The 21,962-nt window shown below is 39.5% G+C and overlaps 1 protein-coding gene across 6 annotated transcripts in view; it reads right to left on the bottom strand.

Moving 5' to 3' along the window:
• The window catches only part of sbm (L-type amino acid transporter sobremesa), a 195,680-nt gene that overhangs the window by 60,170 nt on the left and 113,548 nt on the right, over positions 1 to 21,962 (bottom strand). For 5 of the 6 annotated variants that reach the window (XM_090377501.1, XM_090377498.1, XM_090377503.1 and 2 more), the window contains 3 exons: positions 10,424 to 10,624; positions 9,886 to 9,987; positions 6,315 to 6,557 (listed from right to left, as the gene is read on the bottom strand). In XM_090377501.1, coding sequence (XP_090233627.1) covers positions 6,315 to 6,557; positions 9,886 to 9,987; positions 10,424 to 10,624 — 546 coding nt within the window. Of the gene's footprint in view, positions 1 to 6,314; positions 6,558 to 9,885; positions 9,988 to 10,423; positions 10,625 to 21,962 lie in introns of those variants that run through there. The other variant, XM_090377504.1, reaches the window with a different exon arrangement.

The raw sequence follows: 21,962 nt of genomic DNA, 5'->3' as shown, positions 1-21,962 counted from the left end.
AGGAGGGGCTTCTTCTTGGGACGAAGGGTTACAAGTCCATTTTTGAAGAGGCGTCTTCTGACTGTTACTGCACTTGCTACCACTCCTGTGTGTTCTTCCCATTCTCTTTTCAGTTCAGACGAAGAAGCTTTACGGTTTTTAAGGCATAAGCGCTTCAAAACGCGGTCCTGTTTTGGCGTATTTGCGGCGGCGCCTCCGTAGCCAGGTGGGCAGGAGCAGCAATGCGCAGACACGCTTCTTGATTAGACGGGAGTTCGAGCCCGTGACCACCAAATACGGAGGATGCGGAAAGGTCCGGGAATGATCACCGCATATCCCCGGAGCAATATGGCATTAGTTGCCCATGCTCCAAAAAACCAAATAACAACAACAACATTTGCGGCGTCCGGTTCCTTTTTTTTTTCCTATCAGCAGAACTTGAGTTTGGAAAGAAATCTACTCACTGTCGACTGATTACAAGACACTCTATAAGCAATATGATAGGAAGAACATCCTTCCTCACATAAAGCAACAAAAGCACTCTTTCTTCGTGGCGTCAATTGCACGTAACTCGCCATCCTGACACAAGCAAGGAATGACTGCACTCTTGCAGAGCGTGCTTATATAGCCGAAAGTAACAGCTGATGCAATATTACGTCATCGCCTATGCGTGTCAAACTTATCTGATGCAATCAGTAAGAAATATTGCACGTTATTCGGACGACAATTACAATTTTAAGGAGTGATGCACATTCTTTGAAACACTAGTGTATACAGTCGAAGCTCTATAAAGACCCCAGCGAATGAGAAAACGGTCGTCGTTATATCGGAAGGGCGTTATATGACGTGTTCATAAAATAGCACTAGGTTAATGAGACATTGGAACCAACCACATAGAACGTTATAATGTGTGGGACGTTAAAAAGAGGGTCGCTATAAAGAGCTTCGAACGATTAAGAGTGCAATTCAGAGACATTTAGATAAAAATGGCATTTTCAAATGGTACGACATGGTTTTGTTAAGGGAAAATCATGTTTAGCCTCGGTAACCTATTTTTACACAATTCCTCATGAGCTGGATATTGGGAACAGTTTCGACATAGTTTATTTCGATTTTAGGAATTTGACTCAGTTTCTTATGAGAGGTTATTGTATAAGTTGGAACACGTGGGGATTACTGGAAAGATGGATTTCAGGGTGGAAGGTAGAGGGTCGAGATTAATAGATATTCGTCAGAATTAGGGTTCTCCAAGGACCACTGATGTTTCTCATTTTCGTAAACGACACCGACGAAAATTTTGACGTGATATCAAAATTTGCAGACGATTTAAAGATAAGATTGGGAGAGTCTTTAATGACCAATGCCAAACAGCGTTCTTTCAGGGTGACTAGAACAGGCTTTAAGAATGGTCAGAAAAGTGGCAGCTATGTTTTAATGCAACGAAATGCAAAGTCTTGCACTTGGGGAATAGCAATCCGAAAATAACTTATACACTTGGTGCGGTTGAATTAAAAACAGTAGAGGAAGAAAGGGATCTGTAAATTATGATACAGGAAGATATGAAATTTTTTTTTTTGAGTAGTGTAAACAGGCGGCTAGGAAAGCCCATGGTGTCCTATCGATGATTTATCGAACAAACTGTAGAGATAGAGAGGTCATAATCCCATTGTATAAGACAGTTGTAAGACTGCATTGATATGCTGTGTCCAAGTATGGATATATCATCTAAAAAGAGACATTGAGCTTCTCGAAAGAATCCAAACAGCGGCAACTCGCATGGTGCTATAGAGCTTGGCAACCTTGCACTTTAGAGGTGATCTCATTGATGTTTGTAAGGATCTGAAAGGGATTTAGGAAAATGGATGAAGACGGAATTTTTGCTGTTATAAAGAATTCCAGACCTAAGGATCATAAATTCATATTACTGGGGAAGAGATTTAGACTAGATTGTAGGAAGTTTTCTTTTAGTCAGCGAGTCGTTGATTACTGGAACAAGTTGTCTCCACAGGCTGACAATTTGAAGAAATTCAAAGGTCAACTGGATAGTTACCTACGTGAGGAGGGAAGCGCGTAATTTGTATTTTCTTAACTACTTCTTTTTCTGGCCAGTGCAGCAAAAGCTTGTAGCTTCCTTGCACTATATGGTGAATCTAGTCACACTGATACTTATTCTTCAGTCGAATGCAAGCCAATGTTTCTCTTTTCTGAAAAGAAAGGGAGAAATTTTAGTGATTGGGTATTTTCGCTATTTTCAGAAAACATTTGGTGCAATATTTGGGTATCATATTTTTTCCAGAGAGTCACTGAAACAGAATAAAAACTCTGAACCAGGGCTGTTGGTGGTGTAATTGTAATGATGATTCGATGTAACTCGGTTATTAGGTTATGCTGGAGCTAGTAACACTTGAGAACATCCTTTGGGCTTCACACAGAGATGGCAGCTCTTCTTCCTTTTCAAATATGTTTAAAGAACTTTTGCTTGACGTTAAAACTGCAATATTTATTTAGGTTTAGATTTACAAGATATTTAACAGAATTAATAAAAATGAGTTAAATCAGTGTTCTCAAACTTGATGCTGCGGCAGAACTCTGTATTTTTAAATACAAGTTCATCGAAACCTTAGTAATGAAAATTTGGGGCAAATTCAGTAATAATTAGTCTCATTAATTCCACTATTATTCCACTGAATATAAAATTAATTATAAAATGTTGATTTTTATGTAAAAATTGAAGAAAAAAAAAGTAACTTTAACATTTAAATAATTTTCCTATTACATTGCCACTAGCCATCATTTGTAGAACAGTAATGGTAAATTTATACCCTTTTTCACAGGGGAGTTTTTATGCATCGCGCATCAGTGTGGTTGGTATTATACCCAAGTGGCAGATGAAATTTAATCTTTGCTTCATTCATACTTTCTATAATTGGAATTATGATTTTTATCGCATTCTTTCGATGGTTTTTTAAAAAAACTATCGCAAGAATAATAAATACTTTTTGTTTGCTGAAGCCGAGTTCTGATCAGCCCAGTATGAGAAGCACTGAATTAGACAATACAGTTCGTTACAAGTGAAATTCAGATGGAAAAGAATGAACCAAGGTAGCAGCAGCCATTCTTAAAAGATTTTTTCTTCCTTGCTAAGAACTTTCTAAAGAGAGTAAGACAGCGCTACTAAAAACAAAGGCGCTTCTACAATTTTATTTTTTTTAAGAACTAACTTTTTAAGAATAATAAAGAGTTGTACTACCAATACTGAATAGTTCTTCCAGGTAATACTAGTTAAGTTAATACCAGTTAAGTTGGGTGAAGCGATTTTACATTTAAATGGTGCCACTTTGGTTGACTCTTATCACATTCGGTTTAAGTTACAAACTGTGCATAGTAAGGAACTCACTCAGGCATAAGACACCGATTATCTTCTTAGAAATGACGGGTGAGGAGGAGGGAAGGGCCTCGGTCACGTACTCTGCACAACTGAGAGAAAGCACAGCCATCGAGGACGGTTTTAAAACGAGTACTAAAGTCCAACTAAACAGGAAAGCGGGGATTGGCCCGCCTTTGCCTACTTTGCCGAATGCTGCTAGAAGATAGGTGTATTCACCGCCGGAAAGTGGCACCAGCGTCCCGAGTTCTGCATAACTCAAAGCTCCTGCAAATGTCACAGAAAACGTCTTAGATTCGATCCCCTGGAGGATTTATGTGAAAGTTAATGGACAGTCGAGAGAAGTAGGCCTTCACCGAAGAACTGTTGTTTGACAGGAGAACAAAGTGCATTAACTGTAACGAAGGAGGTTGAAAGTAAAAAGTGGAAGCGGTAAAGAAGAGAAAGAAAAGAAAAAAGTAAAACTGAAAGAGAATTAAGTGATAGGACCCTAACCAGAAATACATTTACTCGTAATTTCAAGGCTTCTGAATGAGAATAACTTCGGAAATACTGAAGATGAAATTGAATTTAAAGTTTTGCCAAAAACATTGGCAGTCTTTGAATAAGTTAGCTGTGCGAGTTCACGGCGTGAAATAATAATAAAAAAAAACATTTTAAAATCATGAGTAATAATAGGATTTCGTTTTTCAGTGCTATGCTGACAGCATTAACTTCCCGAAGCAGCATCATCACCACGGGTCTACTCGATATTGCACTGCCTATAAAAGCTACACTTTATTGTTGTTGGTTTCTATGATAGTATCCTGTAGTGCTTTGCAATAAAGCATCCCTGAAGATTCATTCTTTGAACATATAGTATCCGTTCCCTTAAATCCCTAACAACATCATGGGCTCAGGGTGTTCTGAAAATAAAACAAACCACTTTGAACAATGTTTTTGAACTGGTTCCATGTTCCCAAATCTCTCTAGATTCAGAACGGGTGCAGTCATAAAAGAGTTAAATTTGTACCCATTCCATTTTTCCATTTTTCAAATATTACAGGGTCCAGTCACATTATTATGACCACCTACCTAGTATCCAGAATGTGCGCCTAACCCAGCATGCACCGCAGCCAACCACCGTGGGAAGGACTCAATTAGTCCGCGGAAGGTTGCTACGGGTATCTGTGACCATGCAGACTGCAGTGCACTCCGGAGTTCCTCTAGGTTCCTTTGGTGGAGGATCCATCCGTCTGATGTGTCGATCGAGGTGGTCCCATAGATTTTCAATTGGGTTAAGATCCGGGGAAATTCGGTGGCCATGGGAGTAGCTTGAAGTCTTCGTCGTGCTCCTCAAACCACTCACGGACATTTCTGGCGACATGGCATGGCGCGTTGTCTTGCTGATAGATACCATCGCCCCCAGGGAACACGGTCAACATATACGGGTGTACCTGATCGGCGACAATTGATAGGTAACCAGTGTGCCCTCCAGAGATATCAGCGGACCCAAGCCATGCCATGAAAACATTCCCCAGACCATAACGCCGCCCCCACCAGCCTGCTTTCTACAAAGAATCGTGTCTGTTCTCGGAGGTTTCACGCCTAATACGTCACTGTCCATCCACTCGGTGGAGCAGAAACCGTGACTCATCGGAGAAGGCCACCCGTTGCCACTCGGCCAGGGTACAGTGTCGGTATTGCTGTGCAAACTGATGGCGTTGTTTGCAATGAACGGCCGTCATGGGTGCTGTCACCAAGCGTCTGCTCCGGAGCACTATGCGCAACACGACAGTGCAGCAGGGTTCGTTGCACTGTCATGTTGGAGACCGTTCTGGTGGCTCACTGTTCATTTGGACGGCCAGTTGAGCAACAGTAGCGCGCTGATCGGTCCTGACCAACCGTTTCAGCAGACGTTTACCTCTGGGATCAATGGCGCATGGGACTCCACAGTTGGCACGTCGGGTCGTCAAAACTGTCCCATTCGTCCAGTCTTGATATACTTTTACCACTGCAGCACGTGAGTATTTCACAAAATCTGCTGTTTTGGAAATGCTGGCACCCCTGGCCCGATAGCCGATGATCATACCTTTTTCCAGGTCTGATAGGCCGTGTGCTTTGCCCATGACAGAGGCTGTTACTGTGTTCACGGATGCCAAACATCAAGCCTTATAGACTTACGTTGTGTGAACTTGACACGTGTGCTGTGTGATTCGCTAGGCGTGTGTGGTGTCTGCATTGGAGGGTAGTCATAATATTGTGACTGGACTCTATGTTTCTGCCCAAAGTAAACTTACTTTTGTGCCGGAAGGAAGGTGGTTTAGGAGTGCCACATAAAGGTATCTGGTGAGAGAAGACATCAAGTACTCTTTGGGCTGGTGACATATCGTAGTAGAGATGGTATAATAAAGAATAAAAACCAAGGTTAAAAAGATGGCGACCAAGAGGTTGAGGCGGGGGATGCGAAAACAGAAATAAGTAGAAGAGAAAGATTTAAAAAAAAATACGAAGGATAATAAACAGGAAATAAAGCAGTAAAATTTGTATAAAACTTTATATTAAACTTCGTTTTTTGCAGAAACGTTTAAAAATTCTGAAAAGTGTTCCTTAATTACAGTCTAGCCTGTTTCACCATGCGCACATGAACTTAATATTTATGACAGTTTTTTCTCCTATATTTTGCTCTTTGACGTTCCGATGGTTTGCAGTTTTCATTACTTCTGTAGCAACGACATGAAGGGCTAATAGAGAAGTGGCGACGAAAGTGTTGAATTATAATGCTGGCAGCCAAGTCTAAAAGCAAACTGAAGCACGGGGAAGGGTGGCTTAAAAGGTAATGGGCGTTTCTTCGCTTATATATGAGCGAGTTACCTCTCTCTCGATATTGTAAACCGTAAATTTCCTCGATGGGTATAGTTTAAGTCTACAAATGTCAAGAAGATGGCGCCACCGCATACATGCTACTTACCTATTGACACTGCTGCAACTAATTTCACCAAGAGGGGATTGGGATCGCATCCCGTGGATAGAGGTTCCACTATGTACTCCCCGAGGCTGAGGCAGATGATAGCCAACATAGATGGCTTCAGAACAAATACCGACACCCAGGAGAACAGGAAAGCGGAGAGCGGGCCGAAAGATTCCAGCATGTACGAGTATTCTGCCCCAGACTTCGTTATCATGGTGCCCAGTTCGGCATAGCAGAGAGCCCCTGGTTTAACAGGAGTTTAGAAGGGAAGTGAAGAAAGTGGGAAGAGGTTAGGATAAAGAAGAAAAGTCCCAAAGGTTAGATTAATACATAACCAATACATGAAACATTGTTTACATTAATTAAAATCATGCGACGTACAAAAATATCATTATGACAATAAGTATTACAGCGTAATCTGTTTTATAGACCAGAATCGAGGTGTTGCAGAACTCAATGCAGTTTAATGAGCTGTTTCACAACTCACTGAAGTTTAGCGCGCAAGTTGGTGGTCAGAGCTTTGACAGTTTAGCAGTGAGTTTGATTTCGAAAGCATTTAGTGCGTGTAATGCTTGCTTTATTAGACCACGACGGGAGATTGCTGTATTCAGAGAGAAAATTAGGTATAGAATTTCGTGACAGACAGAACCACGTGACTTGATCCTGCTCGTTAAACAATTCCTTAAAGCCAAACTCCTGATTGCTTTCGCAGCCGTTTTATTATTGTGATTTTCTCGAGGTGTTTCGGAACTCACTTTTACTTATTTCTCCCTCAAAATGTGCTCAGTGATGTTGTCTCCTTTTCTGTTTCATAGTGAATGAATGATTGATTTGATATTCACTTCTTTCCAAAGCTTAGGAGATACTGAACTAAGAAGGCAGAAATTCTTTTCCTGAACATTTTTGTAGGGTCCAGTCGAATTTTTCTTTTCTGTTAATCACCTTCACATTTCATCAGTTGAGAGTTAGCGGGTCTCGATAAAGTGAAATACAGAAGGTGGTCAATATTTTCAGACGAATCATTCACACTTCTTACAACATCAGGAGAATTTACTTTTGGCGAATGCCAATGGAAGCGCAGTACGGTGAATATCTTGTGCCAACAAACAATCGACTCTCAAACGTGTAAGAGGAGGATCAACAGTGGTTTGGGCAGCAATATCTTGGTATTCTTCAAGTCCTATCATCACCCTGAAAGGGCGAATTACTGCCACTGGTATTCTGAGTGACTAGGTTCATCTGATGATGCAAACATTGTTTCCCACTGACGATGACATATTTCAAGATGATAATGCTCCAATACATATTGTAGGAGCATGAAACTGAGGCAGGCTAAGTATCTTCCATTGCCAGCACGGTATCTAGATTTAAATGTTATTGAGCCACCGTGGGCATATTTGAAGAAGAGAGTGACAAGCAGATTTCCTCCACCTTCATCGCTCAAGGAACAAGAAACTTTTTTCCATGAAGAATGGACCAATGTTCCTCTTAAGGCAGTTCAAGATTGATTGGGATCTATTCCACGTGCCTTCGTGGGTAGCGTAGTTGGCAGAATCGCCATCCTCCCCACACCGGGCGGAAAACACCTCAGTTCGAGTCCCATCAGTGAGGGAAAGAATTTTTATAGGCTTTTTCACAACGTAGCTGAATTAGTCGGTCTCAGGCGAGGGTAGCATGGTATTTTTCTTCCCAAAACACGAGTTTTTCTTCACGTGTTGTATTAAGGAAATGTTATTTTTCTTCCCAAAACACGAGTTTTTCTTCACGTGTTGTATTAAGGAAATGTTACCGGGTTGCACTGTGCTGTTATCCTTGAAGTTGTCTCCATGAGACTTATAGGAGTCCAGTGATTCCGCTGTTGGAAGAATTTCCAGCAAACAGAAAATCAACCACAGAACAAGACAGCCTTAGTTGCCGATGCTCCTAAAAACCTATTACAACAACAAAAACAACTGTTCCACGTAGAATACAAGCTGTTTTAAAAGCAAAGGATGGTCCAACGTCATATTAGTGCATACCTGTAACTCTTATCGCTGGTGTTTCTATTAATTTGTTCACCACCTGTATATGCATATTATACACCAAATGACCAAAGTCATAAATTTTGAAAACAAAACAAAAAAAAAGTCTCCTTTCCTCCTCTCTGGGTGAAACCCTCTATTTTTCCTAAAATAAATTACTTATATGATCCATTTAAAATTGCTTATAAAATTTTTCATTTTTAGAAAAATAATATAGATTTTAGCTCCTTAACCAAAAAAACATGAATATTAAAAATTACCACTCCCGTAAAAAAATTTTTCCCCCTCCTCTTTGAAATTCAGGATTTTTAGTCTATTAAAGAGACAAACCTACCTCTTTACCGCTTGCTTAATCCTAAATGACCCACGTAGCTGTGGTGTTGGTCCTGTATTCCATAGACAATCTCGTTCATGTGAAAACCCTCTTTATTGCTACTCTCCCAATAAAATTGGGAGAACATGACGATTTTATCGAGTCACTTTTTCGTTTGCTTAATTGGAAATCCACAGAAATCAGAGAACTCGTTGCATATCAGGAAAAAGTTGCTATAAGGGTTCAACCGCACCCTTCGAAGCTCTGGAACACAAGCATTCTGGGTACCACACTTCCTTGATCCTGCGCAATGTGTAGCTGCGTTATAAAGACCGATTTTACATTGTTTCAAATACCCTGATGGAGACGCTCGATTTCTTATTTGCCAATTACCATCGACTTTTGTCTATCGTAACCTAGCCGTTGTTATGGGTCCTGATCACTATTGTCCAAAAATGAAAACTGCATACGAGGTGAAGCCAAAACTTCACGTGTTGTATTAAGGAAATGTTGATACCGGGTTGCACTGTGCTGTTATCCTCGAAGTTGTCTCCATGAGACTGATAGGAGTCTAGTGGTTCCGCTGTTGGAAGAATTTCCAGAATTTCTATATTGTGATCTTCATACCTCCTGTGATTTTCATATGTCTCCGAGAATGTTAAGAAGTCTATCGTCACCTTTAAGTGCAAAAGTTAAATTTTGGGAATAAGGTGGAAGGAGGTAGAGGGGCTAGAGTTGCAGAATACAGAGGACTAGGGACGCATCCATGTTACCCTTGGCGAAAAATTGTCACACCTTTAAATTGGCGTAAGTAGTAACCGATCTCCGGCATGCTCTTCTTCAGAAAATCCATGCGATGCATCTATCTCCAGTTGTCCTCTGTAGAACTTTGTAGAAATGGTTGACATTTGATTCAGTGGGATAAATTTTTGATGCACGATTCCACTATGCCAAAAGGCACAAATCGACTTTCTTTTAACATTCGAATAGACCTACTAATAGGCCGTGAAAAGAAATATATCTGTCCAAGAGCAAGATAGCTGCGGTCCCTATAACTCATAGCTTTCTTTAAATTTGTGAAAAAAACTTTACAAAATATTTTTACAAATTTTTAAACAATTTAATTTTTTTTTCTTCCATAGATGTAACTGAGTTAGGGAACAGCAAATTTCAATTCCGAAACGGAACGCGCAACCGCCAAAATAAAACAACTTCGGAGTTTGAGAGTTGTACTTACCTAGGAGAGACAGAATGCCGCAAGCAGCCCATACGATCAAGCTCATGGCTACAGATCCTGTCCGTAGTAGAACCCCCTTTGGTGAGACAAAAATTCCGGAACCTACAAAAATATAGTTTCGTGTTATAAAAAGATGAATTATTTAACGATTATTTCATAAATATTTGAGGGTCTGCTTTTGACAAAGATGGAAGAAAGTGGAAACAAAACAAATGTCGAAATTTAGAAAAGAAATTCAAAAAATAACTTTTATTCATTTTAAGGTCTTGAACATGTTTATCACCGATATAGGCATGGTTACGTTGCTGTGATCGCCGCTAAGACCATGAAACATGAGCATACAATTTGTAGCCGCATATTGCATTCTAATAGAGCGGTTTGTGGCCCGAAAAAATTAGAGAAAATGCCTCGTCATTGCATTATGGACGCGAATGGCTCAAACGGGTTGCAAGTACGAAACCGACGACCTTTCATTTTAATTTTTACGACAAACAAAGGGAGTATCAGTCTCTGGATCAGGTTAACTAGACATACTTACCTATCATGGTTCCAACGATCAAGGCCACCCCACTAACGAGTCCAACCCGCCGTTTCAGCTTGATGCCATCTCCCTCTGGTGAATCGTCGTGGTCACCGTTGGTCGCAGCTGATTTCAGCGGTAAATCTGAGAGGGCGCTGGCTGCTGACTGTGACGTGGGAAATCTGGTGGTCATGTGGGAATTGGAGTCCATGTGAGACACTGAAAAAGAAGAATGCGCAATTAAATGGAGTTGGAAGAAAGAATTCAACCGCATTATTATACAGGGAACACCCAGTTTTTCACGGCTTCATCGTTAAATTTGAAAATTATGAGCCAAAGAAAAAAGTTTCGGCCGGTTCAGAAACTCAAATGTCTCACTGACATGTTAACACACTATAAAAAAAAAAAAAAATTAGAAAAACGTGCCCTCTGGAATATATCTACCTGATAATCTATTTTAGGCCACCTTCGAGAGTCCTAATTGCTTAGATCAATTCTAAAATAATTGCTATTTGACACTGGAGTTGATAAAACATCTCCTTCATATAAGTCCCACCAACTAATCGGATATTGTCTAATAGCGTAGTATCCGGTTGAGCTACATTCACTGCTTCGGTAAATGGTGCTAGCCTCATTTGTTAAAAAAATAGAATAGTGAAGAATAAACGAATTTCTTTGGTATATCTAGGTTGTTGGAATAAGAGTACACAAACACCCTGCCAAGAAGAATGGGCCAATTGTTATGTTATGAAAGAGAGCACATCAGATGCTGACTTATGGGGTTTCTAAACGCCAATTCTATGTTCTTTTTATTCACCTTTTGAGACAAATGAAAGACATCTTCATCTGAAAATCTATTTTCTATACGCGATTAGACTGAGTGTGCTATTTGATTTCTCCATGATCTACCATTATAATAAAATTTCAGTTGATATTACGGAAAGGCACTTCAAATTTACAACTGCAGCGATTTACTAGAATTTTACTACATTTTGTAGCTTCACGTGGATTCGAACACGCTGCATGAGTTTCTTTGTATTTTGTACATACTCCACTGAAGTAATTTGCATAAAGAATTTCGGATAAAGATTAAATATTTGCTTCTCTAGTCAATGACTGTATTAGGGAGGAAAACATGGATTTTGTCTTACCTTTATTCAGTTTTCTTGCATAATAGTAACTTTATTGCTGCTGGATGATGTACAACACGATGGCAATACCCATTAAAGTGTAGAGGCTAAGAATATTTAGTAACTTATGAATTAAAGAACCATTGATAACCGATTAGAATTAAAGAACCATTAAAGAACCGATGAGAGATACAAGTAAAGCAAATGAACTTAAAAGAAACATTGCCAACTGGCAATCCAGCATCAAGATTCTGGACTGCACGATAAGCAAAAGCCTAGATCGGACGGTTAGTTAATAGTAGAATTGATGTCAATGGTGATTTACAGAATTAAGTAGTTAAAAGATGTCATTGTACAAAATATTTATTGCCATAAGTAAACATGGAAAGGGTATTGGCACTTCGACACCCAGTTGAGAGGCACGAGAGTTTTGAGGCGCGTTCGCAAGTATATAATTTATTGGTAAAAGCAACGGCGAGAAAGGGAAATAGAAGAGTGAATAAATAGAAAAGGAATAAATGTACAAAGAAATGAAATAAATTGAAGTATAAAAAAAATGATACAAATACATTAGAAAAGAATATTGTTCCCTAATTTACAATCTTCTTCAGTGTCAACCAAGAAGATTGTAGGAAAAGACGACAATATCGTGCCTCTGTTTCGGATGCAAAATACATGCCATAAAGTTAAGTCAAAACAAAATGATAAATAATGAAAATTTGAGATCCGATCAAACGCGGATATTTTGGCTTTTCTGAGGAATTTTTTCTCTCAAATATGAAAGTTCGCTCGTGAAAGCTTTTCTGCGGACATACTGCACACCGATCTTACTGAAGTTTATTTTATTCCTCTGTAGTGAATAAATTTTAAATAATACTTACACCCACTATAGAATTGAGTGAACTTTTGCAATGTTCAGACTTGTATATGGTATGGACATAAATTGTTTCATGCATGCATGGATGAAGATATAATAATAAAATAAAATATGCTGGAATTGGTTAAAAAAAGATTAAAAATTTTATTTAGGTATTTGAAGTTAAAAGAAAGTGTAGGCGAGGTACACAGGAGAAAAACAGAAAAGATCGGGGTTAAAAAATGGATCGAAGTGATAGATCTTGGAATAAATTACCCAAAAGGAAATTATTCATTCGAATTTGTACAGAATACAAGTCTACGTAACACCAAAGTTGCACCCTCAATTGCTCGCCTTTTCAGAAATAATTTGGAGTTAACGTTTTTATACATGCTCTTTCAGTGACGATAACGTGGTTGCATCTCATCTTTTTGTTCTCCAAATGTTTACTTGGTTGTTGCGGATTGGAGAGGTCGTGTGGCGAGGTTACCCATTCGCAACTGCAGTCATCGCTGCGGCGAGTCTCTAAAGAAAAGTCCATTGATAAAGTTCCATTCGGGCATCCAACAATGTCTGTCGCTAGTTTTAAATTGGTAGGGAGAAACTCGAAAGACGGGGACTGAGACATTGTTTTTCGAGTAGGGGGTCCTGCTGACTCCGAGATGCGACGCTCTCGAAGTCATTTGAAGTTCATTTCTTCCATCGCTGTTATTAACTCCTGAAGTCTTCTTCAAAGAAGCTAAGTTGAAACTTTTCATGTCGAAAAGTCAGTCGCATTAACAGTTTATAGAAAGACAAAAGCTCCCCTCCCCTCCTCTTGAAGGAAGCCTTTCAAGCAATCACTTAGTGAAAAAGCGTTAATAATTTTTTATGTGATTAAAATCTTTTAGATCAACTGCTCAGATGGCGAGAACGCTGTGTTTATATCTTTTCCCTTCTAAGTATTATCCGAGTTTAAAGTTTATAACTGGGAAAGCCATCTGAAGACAAAACGATGTGCTCGGCAGGTTGTTTCTGAAAGAAAGGCACCGGGGTGCCTAAGGCCACAAAGCTTCGATGCATCTTCTCTGCAAATTTACTTCTATTATTATGTCCATTTGATCTTTGCTGGAAAGAAAGTTTCAGTTACTAGGATAAAAAAAATCCTCCACAAGAGAACGATGACCCTGGAAAAGTATCTGCCTTAACCAACGGCATATTCACTCCAAACTCTGATAGAATCGGCCCGGACCTTTACAAATAAGAGCAAACTAAGGAAGCATAAAAGTGAAGTCTACTGCCATGGAGGGAGTAACACAACATTGGTTTCTTACTTTTAATGACTAAAAATGTATTCGTAATTATTCCATTGTGTGATTGTTTAAATTATGAATTGATTTTAACTTATAACTTTGACTGCTACGGAAACGGGGGGGGGTGTTTGCAAGGAGGTTTCTTTGTAACTCGTATTTGGTGCGTAACAGTTTGTATGGGAGCCTTATTTAGAACATCAATTGTGTTCTCAGGCTGCTGAGGTCGGTGAGCTCGTAACGAAGGGAACCCTGTGGCCATCGTGGCTGCTTCTTCCCGTAATTAGATAGGGATGTCTAGTAGCGATGTGTGGTCTATCCATTTTATTCGCCAGTAGATTTGCCATTGTAATTAGATTTCTCTCAACTAAGATTAGTCCCCGTTGCTTCCTGTCCAAGTTTCAATAAAGGAAACTATTCAAGAAATTTTTACGAAACCTCGCCACACGTGCTGGTAGCTGTGAGGTGGGACTTTGGGTAGCAGTATTTCTAAGGGGAAGATGGATTAACCCAGGGGTGTCCAGAACTGATTAACCCAGGGGTGTCCAGCCAGCTGCCAAGTTTAAAATTAGCGTGTCATAAATTATAGTTTCACATTTGACTTTTGAAAATATCCGTTTTTTGGTAATGTCCAATTTTTTTTATGCATCATTGTTTTGCGTGAACCACGGGTCTACTCAAACAGCGTGTGCTACTACATTCTCTCCCCTGACACTCGGCTACATTAGACCTACTAATATGTAACAAAGTTTTAACTCACACACTTATAAATCCGGCTGATTGCCCTTCGTCCTGACTCCGGGAGGTTTGCTTTATACGTTCTTTTAGTTTGGTTTTTTGTCTAATGGTCAGGAGACTCTGATCAATGTTCAACAATAGTTTTCCAGCGTAATGGTCTTCCACCATGATTATCTGACGCAATATGCGAACGGCAGTGAATGGCGGTGGTACTTAACACTTATATTTTTAACCAGCTAGTATGTGTTGTTTGGTTTCAGGGCTACTTAGATCATATTGTTTGTTCAAGGGCTGATTTGCATGTTGCGTGGGCTGAAAAAAATAGGAATAACTCATACAGCCTCGATTTGAAAAGGACTTTAGCAATTCCTGCATTCGCTAACGGGAATCGAACCTAGACCTTTCCAAACCAGTGACAAGTTACGACCCTACTATATACTCACGAAGGACCTAGCTTCTGAGACACGGAGCACAATGTGTATCACATATACAGTATATGATGGGCGAACTTCTTTTCCTGATCACCTAATTTGCAGCTAAAATAAAATTCCTATTTTTCTATAATAACGTATTACAAAATGTTTTGACTGTGACATCTAATAAAATCAATTTGGTGAATTAACACACATTCAACGGCATTTAACTCCAAAAACTCTATAAAGAGTTTACTAATATGTAAACCGTTAACTTTCACACTTATAACTCCGACTGATTGACTTGTCTGGGAGGGCTGCTTTGTACGTTTCTGATATGCAGGGAGCAAGATGGAGTAGAATAAAACTGCAGCAAGTTCAAGAAAATTTCTTAAACAGCAGTCCAACCAATAATAACAGAAAGACCAAATCAAACAGGAATTTTGATAGTAGTGAAAAGGAGATGATTATCCCTTTGTAAAAGGCAATGGTCAGGCCACTCCCTTGAGTATTGCGTACAGGTCTGGAGACCTCATTTTAGGAAGGATGTAGAGTTGCTTGAGCATGTATAGAGAAGGGCAACATGATTGGTGAGGGGAAAGAAGGGACCCTTTTACCAAGAGAGGTTTAAGTTCTGCAAATTGCAGCGGCTGGAGAGTAGGAACCTGCGCTAATGATTGAGGTGTATAAGGCCTTGAATGGGTTGAACACGCTGAATTCTAATGGAATTCTTCCGCTTGTTCAGATTACGAAATGAGGGGGGCATAAATTGAAATTGAGGAACACAGTTGTAGAACAGATGTGCGGAAATTTGCCTTTAGCCAGCGGGTGGTTAATTGCTGGAACAAACTTACACTGTCGTTTATTATAATATCTGAATTTCAAGCCCAGCCGGGAACTGTCTGTTTGCAGCAGGACCTCGCAAGCAATAGCACCAAATCCAGTGAAACTTTAGGGGCAGCACAAGGAAATGGCTCCACACATTCCACTAGGAAAAGTCGAAACCAAAATAAAGAAGTCTCAGAAATATTAGGACAACAGGAATCAACTGAAATGATTGGGGCATGCATGTATTCCGAGAGTACGAACGCCAAAGTTACATCTTCCCCCTCAAATCATGTTCCTGCAAACCCACTCACTTATGCGCACATCACTATGCTACCTAAAAAGCATAACACTTTTGAGGGTAGAAAAACCCGCCCATCCCAAAATTTCATGCCTACTCTCCCCGAGGACGGCCGACGACGTAATCCAGTTCACAGAGAAAGTATTAACGTGTCTTCCTGTAACACACCTGAAACAAACAAACGGTTTTCTGAAATCTACAACATTACTTCCGTTGCAACCAGAGAGCAAATTTTTGTATCAAGGCTGGGGCCCACAACACAGCCCAGAAACATTAAAGCCATGTGTGAGGGCGAACATGGGATAACTGTGGAAGTAAAGCAAGTGAAAACACGACACCCAGCTTACTCCTCCTTTATAATCTCTTGTCCACCAGATAAAGCAACTCGCCTACAAGACGTAAGCGCCTGGCCAGTAGGTACCTTAGTCAAGCCCTACAGAGACAGATGGGCCAGACCACTGGTTAAAAATGATGCAAGGAATCGGGCTCAATAGCAATCAAAAAAACTACCCCCAGCTGGGGATACAGAACATCACATCCACTTGTTTGTACAAAACGTGAGGAGCATTTCAAATAAGCTCCACACCCTACAAACGATGATGATGTACGAGGATCTGGATTTCATTTGCCTAATAGAAACCTGGTTGGGAAATGGAAAACAGTTAGATCGGCTAACTGCGGCAGCAAACTGCAAATGTGTGGGAACCGGAAGAACAGATAGGCGAGGAGGGGGAGTTATAATTTGCTATCAAAATAAATACCAGCCTATAAGAGAACGAAAAACCAATTCAAATAATTTTGAAGGTATTTGCGTTACCTTTTCAAAAGAGCACGTGAAAATACAGTTATGCATCATATACCTCCCACCTGAGCACACAAAGGAGACAAGAAACGAACTCTATGCTTGGCTTGCTACAAATCTAAAGCCATCAGTCGACACAATAATAGCGGGAGATTTTAATTTGCCTCTTCCGAAACACAGGGAGGCCAAGAAAGAGCTGGATGCTACATTGGGTGCATTGCACTTAACGCAGCTTCCGACACCAGTGACAAGGGGAATGCAGCAACTTGACCTGTTGTACCATAATTCCTTAAACATAAGGCTAACACAAAACTGCATAAAATTTAAGTCGGACCACAATCCCATTGAAATAGAAGCAGCACTGAAGATACACAAATACATGCAGGGTAACCACACGAACTGGGAAAAGCAAAGGAAGTATCTTTTCTCCGTGAAGTATATTAATGCAGAGGTCATTCTCAGTCACCTGACTAGTTACAACTGGAATGACCTGCAAGAAAAGCCAGTAGACGAAGCTTTAGAAATGATCGCTAAAAAGCTACACCAAACAGCATTGGAAGGAGCAGCAAAAGAAATCAAAATATCTGAGAGAACAAAAGAATGGTTTAACCCACAACTGAAAGCAAGTTTCCTCAGGAAGCAAAAACTGTATAGAAAATGGCAAAGAACGGGTCATCCTGCCGATCACATTCGTTATAAGAAAGAAAGAGCACATTTCATCAAAGCAAAACGACAGGCACACTGCAGTGTTGTTCATAATAAACTAAAAAGAGCAAAAAGAATTACTAGCAATAGAAATAGCACAGAGAATATGACAGAATGCATTTTCAAGGAATGGGCTAATAACACTTTTAGTAACCTGCATGGACTGAATCAAATTGAGAACACTGATAATGGTAACAAAATTTTTGAATTCCTGAAAGATTTAAACAAGCGAAACTATTCGGCAATAGAGGAACCAACAAGACCTCCATTGAGTGAAATACAAATCACCAAAGAGAGCGTAATGAAAGCAATCAACGATCTGCCCAATAAGGCCACTGTTGGACCAGATAAATTTCCAATGTTCATCCTTAAGATAAGTAGCCCATTTATAATAGATCTATTACTGCACATCTATCAGGAAATCATTAGGTCAGGAGCTTTCCCGCAAGCCTGGAAAAATTACATTGTAACCCCAATACCAAAGATTAAACACCCAAAATTGGCTAAGGATTACAGACCAATTTCTGTTAGTTGCACCCTACAGAAGGTATTCGAAAAAGCACTTCTTCCCACCATCAATCAACACTGCTTCAGCCATAGACCACCACATTTGCACTCAGTTATTTCGGGTAGATCAACAATAACAAACTTACTTGAAACCCTTTTTCGCGTGCAGAAAGCACTAAATGAGAAAAAGCAAATTGATATTATTTTTTTGGATATCTCCGCAGCCTACGACAACGTCTCAATTCCAGCGCTCATTGCGATTTTAAAGAATTATTTTAATCTAAGAGGAAATCTGTTAACTATAATAACCAGCCTGCTAGAACATAGAAAACTTATTGTTAAGCACCAAAAGCTACAATCTTGCTTTACCATCTCGCGAGGAGTGCCACAAGGGGGAGTTCTTTCGGCTACTCTCTTCGCGGCCGCCCTGGAGCCGTTTCTTGCACGGTACTACAATTTTATAACATATGCTGACGATGTAAAATTTTTCATCACTTCCAGAGACCATGAATCAGCAGAAGGTATTTGTCAGATGGCAAATAGCACAATCCGAGAATTTGAGAGCTACCTGGATTGCATCGGGCTCCGTATTAATGCACAGAAGTCTGCCCAAATGACCATAACTTACAAGCAGAATAAAAATGACATCTCGATCTCTGTGAACGGGTCTAGTGTGGAAAAAGTGCACTCTCACCTGGACCTGGGTCTTAAGTGGGATGACAGACTCACCTTTGCTCAACACTTCGCCCATATGAAGACAAAAATATTCGCCGCTTTATGGGCTACTAGACAGGAACTGGTAGGAATTAGGGATCCTCAGCTAGCGACCAAGTACATTTTAATGTGTGTCCTGCCAATTGCAATGTATGCCTCGCAAATCTGGTCTTCAGCTCCAGATTCACATTATAAGTCCGTCCTTGGGATCGAGTACTGGTTCTTGCGATGGCTTAACAGAGTTGCTGGCCATCCTTTTACTATCTCAAGGGCCATTCTCTACTCAAACCTTAACATCACACCCTGGATGCAGCGGACAATTAACAGGAACATACACACTCTCGCACAAATGCTCACAGGCAGAGTGGATGCTCCAGTCCTGGATAATATGCTAGTTAAACCGCGTGCCACTGCTAGACGTTGCGGAGAAGTAAATAATCCACTGCGTTCAGTCCTGAACAATCTTAGTAGCCTGCAAAGATTCTTCCCATCAAATGCAGCGAAAATATTTAACTCACTACACATAGATGCCGAAAAACTGTGTGAGGATGCAACATACCGGAAAGAGATCTTCCAGAATTCTTACAGACTTACCGAAATATGAATCGGCTGCAAAGTACCAAAGAATTGTGAATAAAAGTGAAACTTTCCGCTTTAAGAACAATAATAATTTGTTGACTGTAAAAATATACCTTCTGTAACAGTTATGTAAATATGTAATTTATAGATGGAATTATTACTGAATTGTAAATATATGAGTTGTAGAATGTATGTACAGAATCATTAATATGTAAATACTGTATATATTAAACATAAAATGTGTATAAAATGTATTTCGGGACGAGACTACGTGTTCAGTATATGTAACCCACTGCACGTAGTATCTCGTACCCTGATATGTACTTAGCACCCTCCTGGCACTTTGCCGTCCCGGGGTGGTTTCCTTATGGAAATAAACAGATAATAATAATAATAATAATAATTTGATAGCTTAAATAAATTCAAGGAGGAACTGAACAAACTTTTAGAGGAATGGATGTGTGAAATTGTGTTTTTTTTTTTTTTTTTTTGGCTGATAAGCTCATACGCTTGCTTTCTGCATCACATGCCTCTGTTACTAAACTATACGTGAAAAACTAAAATTTGAAATACTTGTATCTTGCGAACTGAAGGTGGTTCGGAAAAATGGGCTGCCCATTCGAAATCAGCATTAATGATATGCAATGAATTTTTGAATGAATACCTTAAATTAATTGAATATTCGTTCTTTTTCATCGATTAATAGAAGTGAAAAGCAAATATAGTTATGTCCTTATCGATTAATTAATAAGATTATAACTTCATAGAACACTTAATGAAACTCTGTAGATTTACGTTCTCTAAACTTAGTCATTTGGTTGTTTCAACCGAATAATATTTGTTACTCTTCTCCCTTATCTGTTCACAAGCAACTCCACATTCACGATTCTTGCATAATAATACAAGCGAAGGGTGTGTGCAAACTACATTTAATCCATGAATCTTTTTTTCAATACAAATTGCATGGATATATATATATTTGTCCAATTTTAATGAAATTTAGGATGGCTCGATGAATATTATTAAAACGCCCAAATATAAAAGTTCATGAAAATCTTTTCATGAAGATCATTTCATCCCTCTGTTACATGCGAACGGACGGACAGACATGATGAAACAATAGGCCTATATGCATATACTGTTGTATGCGATCGCGCTTAAAAAAAAAGTGGCAAATGCTTGTTATTCTGACTAATGGAACCTGAGATGGTTTGACAACTCTACTTAAAAGACCAAATATAAAATTTCATGAAAATCCGTCCTCTTGAAGTAGAGCTGTTACATACGACACATAATGAAGACAATGGGCTCTTTAGGCATTGGCTAATTCGTCTAATTTTCCTCAATTAAAACTATTTAAAACCAAACAAAAACAAGTTAGAATTTCAAAAATGCTGGCTATTCTCAACGCTACATAAAACAATCAATTTATCAGAGCCAAATAACTTCAGCTTGAAAATTAGTTTCGCCAAGAACACTATAGGTACATCGATTATACACCTAACTACAAAGTATTCTGACTTTTGATAGACTGGAATAAACTTGATTCGAGTAATTACTTCTCTTATCCTATAATCACTTTAATGCTCCTCCCTAGTGATGGAAAGAAAGAGTTTGTTCTTTTCCAGTTTCCTTAAAATCCCTCGAAGTTGACTGCGGTGTGAGAGTTCACTCTGCCATTTCCAGAGTATACTCAGCATTACTTTTATCCTACATCAGGCTCTCTAGAAAAATCTGCGTGCCCTTATTTTTAAGATATTTTATCGGGATTCGACGCAGTTAATCCTAATAGCCTTATTTAAACTTCTCGGCAAGTACAATCGGAAGGAGCCTTAACCTTCTTAGCAAGTTTACCATTTGCGGTAAACGGAAAGAGCTTCGACACTTGCAAAATCCTCTAAAGCTATGCGTACTGAGAGCCTCAGGGTAGTGAACACGCTCTCTCTCTCTCTCTCTCTGACCGCCATTCTATTTTCAGCCACTTTTTTCTCGCAACTATCCAAAATGTCAGTACCTATGCTAATGATCTGAAAATGTGACTTAAGTTCTGCAATCTCATCCAATTCAATGCACTTTGGCCATATATCTCAGTCATCGTTCAGAGGGTAGTGAATTCTATTCCATATTGATTTCCATAATTTACCTTTAGGGATGATTCCAAACAGATTTTTAAAAATTCTTACATATCGACTGATCCCTTCCGACGAGATATTTCACCGTTAATTAATCACTTTAAACTTTAATCACTTTACTTTTTTAATCACTTCACAGTATAAAACGAACTGCAAGACGGCGTTGTCACTGGGGACAATTTCTGACGGAAAACCAAATCATTCAGAGGTAGAAATCTCCCATCTGGCTCTACCTATCGAAATTTCGCTGAGGGACATATTTTGAATCTTTGGAGAACGCTATAAACAAATGCACGCTATTGAGTAAAGCTCTCGTTGGTTAGCTACTGAGTTTGTTGGTTGGTTTTTCTTTTGTTTGTTTGTTGTTGGGGCATCGGCTTCTGTGGCCATAATGCACCTCCCAAAGCTTTTGCATTTTACCTTGATCCAAGCCCGAGGCGAGATTCGAACCCGCGACCTTTGGGTTACCAGGCAGGCACTTTACCCACCTGGCTAGCCCGGTCGGCGAATGATTTTCGACGCATCAGCAATTTAGGCCATATTGAGCCGTATATATGATATCTGTA

This window comes from Mastigoproctus giganteus, chromosome 7 (assembly GCF_048544385.1).
Source record: "Mastigoproctus giganteus isolate SK-2022 chromosome 7, ASM4854438v1, whole genome shotgun sequence".
Lineage (NCBI taxonomy): Eukaryota > Metazoa > Arthropoda > Arachnida > Uropygi > Thelyphonidae > Mastigoproctus > Mastigoproctus giganteus.
Note: the sequence above shows the minus strand (reverse complement) of the source record. Positions and strands in the feature narration are given on the sequence as shown.